This window comes from Saprolegnia diclina, assembly GCF_000281045.1.
Source record: "Saprolegnia diclina VS20 unplaced genomic scaffold supercont1.25, whole genome shotgun sequence".
Taxonomy (NCBI): Eukaryota; Oomycota; class Saprolegniomycetes; order Saprolegniales; family Saprolegniaceae; genus Saprolegnia; species Saprolegnia diclina.
In genome coordinates, this window is record NW_008246092.1 from 407,793 (window position 1) to 417,477 (window position 9,685).

Consider the following 9,685-nt stretch of genomic DNA (forward strand, 5'->3'; position numbering starts at 1 on the left):
GAGATCCGATCTGGCGGTCGCGATCGATAAAATATCCACTACCCGAGGGCAGTCGAATTCGGCTTGGTCGTGTAAATGGAGCTAGCTTCTGCGGCCTCGTAGTCAAACGTCCTGCGCGTGGCCATCACATTGTCACACTATTTCCGTTCGAGTGCCACGCTCGGGTATTGCGCGCGACATACACTCTGCACCGCCGAGTAATTCTTTGGATAATACCTACACTCTACTTGAAAACTGTATGTAACATTCTTTTGCGTGGATTTTATTTTCTGGTTCCCGCCGATTTGTAAATCGCAATCGACCTCGTGGTGCCGTCTCATTGGCGAAGCGTATGAGATACAAATATCAAGATACCACGAGAGCCAATGAAACACCGGCGTCACGGCCGACACGTGGAGCGACGAGCGATGGCCCTTCCCGGCGCGGTCTGGGTCCGCGTCTATGCGTTCCTCGATGGAGACAGCCTCGTGTACGTGGGCCGCGCCTCCAAGCAGCACCGAGAGATGCTCCGGGCACAGGTATATCGCTGGAGGCAGATCCAATGCGGGCTAGGCCTCGGCAACTGGCTGCGGCGCGAGGCCTGCCTCGCCATCGACACCTGCGCCCAAGAAGCACAGAGCCACGCCATTCGCCGCAGCGACGACGTCCGTGTGCCACCACGCGTCGAAACGAGCTGGGTCGAGCTCGGGCCCATTGAGCCAGAGCGATCACTCCACGGCATGAGTACGCCTTGCTATGCCGGTGCATCTATGGTCGTGTTGACGTTTGACTGCCGACGCGTCCAGCCTGCGCCGATGCTGTTGCACACGACAAGTCACGCGCGAGCGCTCTACTCGACTCTGTCCTTGTCTGTCAAAGGACGGTCGCTCCGGCAGCATCTGTACCACAAGACGATCGGCGACCTCACCACCGTATCGGTGGCGAACAAGCACGCGATGACAAAAATGTGCGGCATCTCGCACGAACTTGATACTGACGGCGTCTGTACTGTAGGGGTGACGTCTATCAGTGCGACGTTGCATCGACCGACAAGTCGTGTCAGCTGCAGCTCGGCCTGCCGTCTCGGCTCGACGGCATGGTCGACTGCTTTCACATCGAGCGCGTCACCTTCTTCTTGCACAAGCACGAGCTCTTTCCCTCTGTACCCCGCAGCATCGAGGCATCGTCGGACGTTGTGCGTGCCGAGGTGTGACTAAAAACCAAAGGCGTTCTATCAACGCCACGCGTAGCTCGCCTTCTACGACATCCGTCAGCGAGTATGCCAGCTGCAAGTGACGCTGCCGTGTCGCCTTGTACTCGAAACTCCTTCACCTTCATTGCCAGCCACCCGCAGCGTTTGTTTACATACGGAATGGTCATGTGCTTACTCGTATATCTGCTCGCAGGTGGGGACCGACACGGAGCCGTTTGAGATTCGAACCTTCTCCAGCCTGTCGCCCGCCATCGTATCCGACATCGCTGCACTGGACGCGCCGGGCTTTGTGAGCTTCGTGCTTCGAACACCTTGTCGACAGACAAGCTACTACCATGCCGTCGTTGGGCACGGTGGCGGCCAGCGCAAGACCGGCGCGACCAAGCTCGTCTCGGCTTTGTGGGTGCCGGGTGTCTTGACGTTCGCGATGCATCCGGGAAGCACGACCCGCCGCGTTTTGAAAGGGCGGTTGACATGCGAGTACTCGTCCGAGACAGGTCGACAGTCTGCTAGTCCAACCTTGGCTCATGTACGTACGTAGGCACGCTTCAATCCCTCCAGATTGTTGCGCAGCACTTGCGCCCAGCGCGGCTCGAGCGGTATGCTGCGACGCTGACGTCGTATACGATATGATACAAAACGCATTAAGCCTAGTCACTACAACTTGTGCTTGTGGATGCCGAGGAGCACGGTGCCCGTCGTGAACTTCTTCTTTGGACAGCTCGTGGGCTTGAAGCTCTTCCGCTCGCGAATGCTGTCCGAGAGACCTTGGGTTGCAATCTCGACGGGGTTTCTTCGGTTTGGAAGCATCGCGCGGTTCACGACGCGCTCGTCGTACGGGTCGGGCAGCCGCTCGGGAAACTTGTCAAAGACACTACCAGGGATCAACTCGCACGCGTCACTGCAACATGCGGGGGCTGTACCCGGCTTCGCCTTCCTTTCCTGCGTGGCTTGGCCGCCATGACTTGAACGTTGGCGCGTGCGCCACCGCCCGCTCCTTTGGGTTCATGAGCTCTTCCTTCTCGGGTGGGCGCTTCTTGCAGTCTTCGTCCCACTCAAACACTCGGGACGCCGCGACGTGGTCGTTAGTATCAAAGTAATCCACCGGGTGCGAAATGGACTTGAACGCCTTGCGGTCCCCCAGCTTCTCCTTGTGTCGCTTCATCGCTTCCTATCGTATAGTGCTGCCGCGTGGAGAGTCTGTTGCTGTGAATGTACCCGCTCTGCTTGGCGCACCGACTCGAACTCGGCGGGCATGGCCGGAATCACCTTGGCGCCGATGAGCGTGCCGGTGTAGCCCAGTGTCCCTTTCTTCGTGGGTGATGTTAACACGTTGCGTCGCTACAATGCTTATGTGAGCTCGTGCAAAATGCATGCGATGTACTTCAAAGTTGCGTTCTTTGGGGTTGGGTCGGGGTACCGGTGGCGGCGGCTCGACACTTTCTTGGTTCTTCGGGTCGTAGAACGAGCCAAAGTAGTCACCAGGTCCGCAGCTACCGAGGATTATCTTATTGAGGCAAGAAGGGTGGGTGGCCGTCGTACCTCTTCTTGGAGTGGGACGAGTAGGTAAATCCGCTCGGTTTCAAGTGCTTTTTGGTGTTTTCCAGCCGCGCCTTGTTCTCTTCCTTGTAGCGCTCTTGGTATTGTCCCTAGAGCACAGATGTGAGAGCTGCGCATTGCTACAGCCATCTCGTTTACATCGAGCCCGATAAACTTGCGTGGCCCGGGGCCCCAATTCGACCCGGTTTGCCCGGGCTTGGGGCCCGTCGTGAGAAACTGCTTCCGGCCCGCGATGAAGTGGACCTTGGGCTCCGCGGGGTCCTTGTACGGGTCACCGATCGTGACGAAGGCTGGCTCGTCAAAGTTGCCGTCGCGAGTCGTCATCCCCGTATCGCGTCCTCAAACTTAGTGTTTGCGAGATGAGCGCGCGCTACTTTTAGAAGCCGCGCGTTTGATTGGCCAACCAGAATAGCGTGTCAATTCGAAACACTGTCTTGGAGGAAAGCACTGGCTTCGAGACACTGTATTCGAGTACAACACTGTTTTGAGGCACCTCTCTTCGGTCAGCACCTGCTGTGGAGCATCATTCATAGGCATCCGTCCCCTCGCTACATACTGTAGTCGACACTGTGTCAACACGTAAGACTCTTTCGCCGACGTTAAACGCGAAGGCGCAGCAACAATACGTCGTCCCAGAACCTCTGATACAGTATACACTCTATAAATGAATACTTTCATATTCATTTGGGCACTGTGCTGGACAGCACAAATATTCAGGCGAGGCCGAGGGATGGCAGTGTCTGTGGACGCATTGCTGCACTGCTGTATGTACTGCAACGCAGGGTACACATACGACGGGTCGCTTCGTAGATGGCGACCACTCGCTGCTGCTAAAAATACGCAACGCCAACCAAATTCTTTTCGAAGAAAATGCAGCGTGTTTCAAACACCTTCTCCGGGCCACGCCAACTTCAAGGTATGTTTTAAACACAACGAGGTATACATTAAGCTAGATAATGTGAGTGCGAGTCGGTTTAAAACAGTGAAACCAACGCATGTTGACTTGACAGGCTGTTGTTTAACCCAGGTGGAACGATGTTCAACCTTCACATTGCCAGCGACAGTCCAGCACCTGCCCGAGATGCCATCGCTCACGATTACACCAGCCAACCGCAGCAGCAACGTCGTGATCATGGACAAGACCGAGGCTGCGGCGCCCGGGAAGGCCGTCGACGAGTTCCGCAACTACAAGGACAGCGACCGCCAGGCCGTCGTCGAGCGCCACTACCGCCTCATGCGGTCGCACCAGACCGTGGCCTTTCATGACAAGATGCAAGCGTACTGGGGTGCGTTTGACCGCGCGCAAATGACGGTGTGGGAGGCCTTCGAGTCGCTCAAAGGTGCGTAGCCGCTTGCACCTTGCCAGCGCTAAGCCTCTTGAACCAGGTTACGTCGACTCGTCTGACCCCGACTCGTCGCTGCCCAACTTGGAGCACATGCTGCAGACGGCCGAGGCCATTCGCGCGGCGGGGCACCCCGACTGGTTCCAGCTCGTGGGCCTTCTCCATGACATGGGCAAGATCCAGTATCTTTGGGGTCAGCCCTGTGACGGCCAGCAGGGCACGGCCGATGGCGACCAGTGGGCTCTCGGCGGCGACACGTGGGTCGTGGGATGTGCGATCCCCGACTCGACGGTGTTCCCGTACTTTAACGCGTTGAACCCAGACATGCAGAACCCAAAGTTCAACACGCCGAATGGCATCTACGCGCCGGGCTGCGGCCTCGCGCACCTCAAATTCGCATGGGGCCACGACGAATACATGTACCAAATGCTCGTCTTCAACAAGGCGGCGATCCCGGAAGAAGGCCTCGCGATGATCCGGTACCACTCGTGCTATCCATGGCACAACAAGGGTGAGTACCAGCAATTCATGGCCGACGACGACTGGGACCTCCTCGAATGGGTCCTCGAGTTCAACAAGTTTGACTTGTACACCAAGGCCGACAAGCGCCCGGACGTGACCGCGCTCTGGCCCTACTACCAGTCGCTCATCGACAAGTACCTGCCAGGAAAGCTCTGGTGGTAGTTGATGCCTGCGGGCTAAGTATTTTATGTGGCGTACCACAGCGTGGTTTCGTGCAGTGGCTCGCAGCCTCATGCAGGCGACCGCGCGTGGCACCAAGCAGATGCAGCGACATGGTCAAATTGTCGGTTTTATTATCACGGCTGGGAATCACCCGGACGCTCACTTCTTGGCGCCCGACTTATTTGCGCTCGCCTCCCGGCGCGCCGCGTCCTGTAGCAGCTCCGTGTCGACGTCGGCCTTGGCGATCTGAATGTAGCGCACGACCGAACCGCGGATGAAGCAGTTCTTCATGTTCATCTGCCGACACGTATGAGGCCATGGGTTTGGGCTGAGGCACAAACCAGCTGCGGGTACTTGTGCTCCTCGACGACCGTCACGTCGACGAGCTTGAAATTCAAGTACTGGTCCACCGAGTGGAGCGTGCCCACGAGCGCGACGTCGTTCTTGAGCTCGACGGCCACCTCCTTGCCCACGAGCGTCTTGAAGAACGAGTAGAAGAGCTACATGCGACGCATGAGCCGTCGCCTTCTTGCCGCTGCCATGCTACGTACCATTGCGAATGTTGTTTGTGGTCGCCGGCCCCAGCGCCGGATACATATCCGGATGAGGCGGCATCTGCCACTTTTTATAGTGCCAACGGCAAAGTCACCACAGCAAGGCGGTATGGCAGCTTGCATTGGTGCTTGCCTTGGCTCCAACGGCCAAGAGCATGGAGGCTGATGGCAAGGAGACACACACGGTGAAGCATGAGCCGCCAGCTGACCACGAGATGGTTCTAGACCACAGAGAAATGCTTTTTGGAGTCATCCAGAATCGTTGCCTAGCGCAATTTTCCTGTCAACCATCATCTTTCTCTGTAGAGACTGCTGTATACCGGTCGGTTGATGCGCCCAACGACGGACTCGCAGCAATGTGCACTTGCCACAAACTGCGGGACGAAGTAGCACTCTATGTGACCGTGCTTCGCGATATCTACATCGCAAAGACTTTGCACACGAAGTGACTAGGGATCTCCTTCTTCATTTGCTCAACGGGTCGTCGGGAGACACCTATACAAGCCTACATCGCATTGATTGCCTCGGTTTGCCTTCTATCTTGCAGCGTCCATCGAGCCTCTTGGACGCCCGATGCTGCATCTAGTTATCATATCCGGAGCTCAGACACACCAAACGTATTTTCAACAAAGCAGTGGCCACTACTGTGCATGTACGTACTATAGTAATTTGTACTAGTACTTACAATGAATGCATCGTGGCACAGTAGTTAGTGCGACTTCTCCTTGGCTTGGCGTCGAATTTCATCCCACGAGGTACGAGGGACCGTCGGCGTCGGTGTAGCCTCGTCCCACGGGTCGTAGGCCGTGGTCGGCACCTTGGCAGCAGATGAATGGGGTGCCTCGGTCGTCTTGGCACCCATGAACGAGCCAAACACATTCTTGGAGGGCGTCGAGGACCACGACGCGTCGTCGATGGCTTCCGGCACTGGAGGAAGCGGCGGCAACGAGCGGGTCGACGCTGGAGCCGCTTCCTTTGGCTGCACCGCCTCGTCCCATGCACTTCTACACGGTCGCGTGAGCTCTGACATACACAGTGGCTATGAGACGACGCACTGAAGCGCGTTGGGGTTTTCGCCAAGTATGCCCATGCGGCGATGCACCTCCTTGAGGATGATGCTATCGGGCATCTCGCGCTGGAGACTACGAATGCACAATGTGAGCAGATAAAGGAGACCACTGGTCGTACACGTCACGGCAGTTGCGCGCAAACTCGGATTGCTCGTTTGGGATCGACATGAGGTCGAGGAAGAACTCTTCGCGGATCGAGCCAATGCCATAGACGGCGCCAACGACGGCCCCAGCACCTAGCCGCATGCCGATCGGCGACAATATCGTATGGCAGGGCTTGTGTACCTGTCATGAAGGCGCCCAAGAGGTTGCGGGGCGACTTCGTGAGGCGCCATGCACCAAAGCCAACGACGCCGCCAGCGACGACCCCGTAGAAGGCGCGCTCGCGGCCAATGCGGAAGTGGCGGTCGGCCACGGCCTTCTCGGCCGGCCCATCAATCTTGACGGGAGCCTTCGGATCGAAGCGCTTCCCGAGAACGCGGAGGACCAGCGGCAGCTCCCGGCGGATCGCCGTCTCGTTGTTACTCGGTGGCACGCTCACACTCATGCTGCTTGCTCTTCTGGGTTTGGTTTGCTCGAAGTCAAGCGAATTCACTATCGAAAAGATCGTGGCGTGTTAATTTCTCGATACACCATTTAAAGGTCAGACTATTTACGTATCTTATTGTAACTATGATATACAAACAACAAGCTTCCTGCCAGCTCGACAACCCCGAATTGGACGGCAATGGACGGAACCGCGGACGACACGAGCGTAGCCGAGCTGCAAGAAAGGTTAGTGACGTTCAATGGGCAGCTCGAGACCATTGAGCTCCTCTTGACTTCTGACCCTAAGAACGAAGAGCTCTTGGGCATCGCGGGCGACCTCAAAGAGGTCATCAAGCTCACGACCGACATGCTCGCGCACAAGCAGCCGCAGGACGCGGCACATGCGTCGCCATTCCCCGTTGGCTCGATCGTGGAAGCACAGATCCAGTCCGTGTGGTGCCCAGGTAGCGCGACCACTCTCCATCGATCTCACATTGGACTCGCACCTTCTAGCTGTGGTGGAAGACATCGCTGCCGACATTGGCGTGCACATCATGGGCTCTAACCAGAAGCATCGCGTGACTGCGAACGCACTCCGAGCCATCGACGCCAATGGCCTCCCGCCCGTCGATGCATCGACGGTGGAAGTCGGTTTTGCCTGCCAGGTACTACCATTGCCAGCACTCTCTCGATCGCAACGCGTCTCACCCCGCTTACGACCGCAGGCCAAGTACTACGCCGACAACAAGTACTATCCGGGCAAGATCACGTCGCTCACCGAGCACGGCTGCGTTATCCTCTTTGAGGGCTACGGCAACTCGGAGGAAGTCCCATTTGCCTACCTGACACCGCTGCCAGAGCCCAAGGCGACGACCAAGCCGCAAGACAAGGCCGACGACAACAAGCTAATTGCGATTCCTGCGCACTTGGCCATTCTGCCGACCGACTCGGAGGCCGAGAAGGAGCGCAAGCGCAAGCGGTAACCGCATCCCGTATCGCACTTCTCATGCTCGTTTCTACACACATTAGCATCAAGGCCATCAAGTCGCTCAACCGGCAAAAGTCGATCGAGGCCGAGCGCAACACCAAGAAGAACGACTGGGCCAAGTTTACGCAGAAGCAGGGCAAGAAGCGCGTGCTCGGCGCCATGTCGTCGATCAAGAAGACGAGCATCTTTGCGTCGCCTGCGACCGTCGACGGCCGTGTCGGCGTCATTGGCAGCGACCAAAAGATGACGCAATTCGACGATACACGCAAAAAGTTCAAGCTCCACAAGGAGTAGGAAAGACGCTCTCAATACGACTGCTGTCTTGTAGCAAAAATGATAGAAGCAGGGCACGCCAGCCAGAGTATTTGGGTACCGTGCGCCGCCAGCGTGCTGATATGGTCTCAGCGGTCTCGAAAGATCTCGTCCGTTGGTGGTCCCGACCCGATCTCGCTTCAGCTGTACATGGTACTTGCTGCGACTGGCGACTTTGCCCTTTTCGCAGATGCCGGACAGTCGCATGGCGATCGCAGCCAAGATGCCGTTGGAACCCGCCATAAGCGACACCATGGACGCTCATGGATACGCTGTGGGCAACGATAGGGCTACTGCACGGGTAGCCCTTCGACTCTCCACCAAGTCGTATTGGGGCTTCCACAGCAGTGCGATTCCATACTATAAACCGTCTCCTCTACTGTACAGAGCGTGCTTGGCAGATCGGTGATATGTGTTTCAGTGGGTGCCTGCATCGCAACCGTTCTGCGCGCAACTAGCTCGCAGGCGCAAGGAAGCAACAACTGGAGAGCGCAGCGACTGCGTCGAGCCCGCAACGTGTCGATACATCCTAGAGTAGTACACGTCGGAGCTTGCCAGCGACTTGAAGCGCGTTCGAAACTGCGGGCGTCTGCGACGGGCGTATACTTCGATCGCCGGATCGCCGTTCGATCTGCCACTTGCATTGTACGGATCACCATCTGGGCGTGCGAGGTCGAATTGCATGACGGTCGCCACGCACCACGTGGTTCTCTCGAACACGCTTGCCCGAACGAGCGACGCCATTAGCATGATGCACCAGAGTTTGTTTTTCCGTCAACCACGCAAAGGGCGATGCAGCGAACAGCAACGCTCTTGGGTCTCGTGGCGGTGGCCGCCGCCGAGTTCTTTACGGGCGAAGGCACGACGTACGGGCCGCCCGACGGTGGCGACAGCGCGTTCACCGGCAACTGCGCGCTCATGGCACCGCTGGACATTGCGCCCAAGTTCCACGCGGCCATGAACAACTTCCAGTGGAACACGGGCGGGCACTGCGGTCGGTGCGTCGAAGTGCAGTGCATGGACCCGAAATGCACGCGCAACGACGTGGTCCTCGGCCAGATCACGGATCGATGCCCCGAGTGCGCGCACGGCGACCTCGACATGTCCCTCCCGATGTTCAACAAGGTCACGGGTTTGTACACGGACCGGCCCAAGATCAAGTGGCAGTTTGTCGACTGCCCCGTCGCCGGCGGCCTCAAAGTGTGCGCCAAGGCCGGGTCGTCCGAGTTCTGGCTCTACGTGCAGCCCAACAACGCAGTGAACGGCGTGCTGAAAATGACGATCAACGGCAAGGAGGCGCCGCCGTTCGATGCGTCGTGGTACTTTAAATCCCAAGCGAACGGCGACCTGAGCACGACAGCGATCACGATGACGTCGTTCTCGGGCGAAACCATTTCGACGACCGTCTCCCTCGAAGCCGACAAGTGCACGACCCTCTCGCAGCAATTCAAAGG

The 9,685-nt window shown here is 57.7% G+C and overlaps 7 protein-coding genes across 7 annotated transcripts in view; 4 read left to right on the forward strand and 3 right to left on the reverse strand.

Annotated features, from left to right (window-relative positions):
* Nucleotides 1-343: 343 nt before the first annotated feature.
* On the forward strand, nt 344-1,872 carry SDRG_08385 (hypothetical protein). The gene is made up of 5 exons (XM_008614268.1): nt 344-946; nt 994-1,186; nt 1,230-1,334; nt 1,386-1,689; nt 1,734-1,872. The coding sequence occupies exons 1-5, from the start codon at nt 366-368 to the stop codon at nt 1,823-1,825; spliced, it is 1,275 nt and encodes a 424-aa protein (XP_008612490.1). The 5' UTR covers nt 344-365; the 3' UTR covers nt 1,826-1,872.
* SDRG_08386 (hypothetical protein) lies at nt 1,850-3,076 on the reverse strand (the record flags this gene model as incomplete). Its single annotated transcript, XM_008614269.1, has 6 exons — nt 1,850-2,066; nt 2,116-2,363; nt 2,411-2,533; nt 2,577-2,685; nt 2,735-2,841; nt 2,891-3,076. 6 exons carry the CDS (start codon nt 3,074-3,076, stop codon nt 1,850-1,852), a joined length of 990 nt encoding a protein of 329 aa, XP_008612491.1.
* A 715-nt stretch (nt 3,077-3,791) lies between these two features.
* On the forward strand, nt 3,792-4,819 carry SDRG_08387 (hypothetical protein). Its single transcript, XM_008614270.1, has 2 exons — nt 3,792-4,092; nt 4,139-4,819. The coding sequence occupies exons 1-2, from the start codon at nt 3,834-3,836 to the stop codon at nt 4,777-4,779; spliced, it is 900 nt and encodes a 299-aa protein (XP_008612492.1). The 5' UTR covers nt 3,792-3,833; the 3' UTR covers nt 4,780-4,819.
* Nucleotides 4,820-4,938: 119 nt separating this feature from the next.
* Nucleotides 4,939-5,333, reverse strand: SDRG_08388 (U6 snRNA-associated Sm-like protein LSm2; the record flags this gene model as incomplete). Its single annotated transcript, XM_008614271.1, has 3 exons — nt 4,939-5,076; nt 5,121-5,279; nt 5,331-5,333. 3 exons carry the CDS (start codon nt 5,331-5,333, stop codon nt 4,939-4,941), a joined length of 300 nt encoding a protein of 99 aa, XP_008612493.1.
* Nucleotides 5,334-5,928: 595 nt separating this feature from the next.
* On the reverse strand, nt 5,929-6,990 carry SDRG_08389 (hypothetical protein). The gene is made up of 4 exons (XM_008614272.1): nt 6,689-6,990; nt 6,522-6,639; nt 6,389-6,475; nt 5,929-6,337 (listed from the first exon to the last, which is right to left on the reverse strand). Exons 1-4 carry the CDS (start codon nt 6,948-6,950, stop codon nt 6,043-6,045), a joined length of 762 nt encoding a protein of 253 aa, XP_008612494.1. The 5' UTR covers nt 6,951-6,990; the 3' UTR covers nt 5,929-6,042.
* An 88-nt stretch (nt 6,991-7,078) lies between these two features.
* Nucleotides 7,079-8,404, forward strand: SDRG_08390 (hypothetical protein). The gene is made up of 4 exons (XM_008614273.1): nt 7,079-7,395; nt 7,445-7,596; nt 7,657-7,910; nt 7,961-8,404. Exons 1-4 carry the CDS (start codon nt 7,131-7,133, stop codon nt 8,211-8,213), a joined length of 924 nt encoding a protein of 307 aa, XP_008612495.1. The 5' UTR covers nt 7,079-7,130; the 3' UTR covers nt 8,214-8,404.
* Nucleotides 8,405-9,014: 610 nt separating this feature from the next.
* SDRG_08391 (hypothetical protein) overlaps nt 9,015-9,685 on the forward strand; it is a gene marked incomplete at its 3' end in the record, with an annotated part of 2,005 nt that continues 1,334 nt past the window's right edge. Inside the window, exon 1 of the mRNA XM_008614274.1 lies at nt 9,015-9,655. Coding sequence (XP_008612496.1) covers nt 9,024-9,655 — 632 coding nt within the window. The 5' untranslated portion in view covers nt 9,015-9,023. The remainder of the gene's footprint in view (nt 9,656-9,685) is intronic.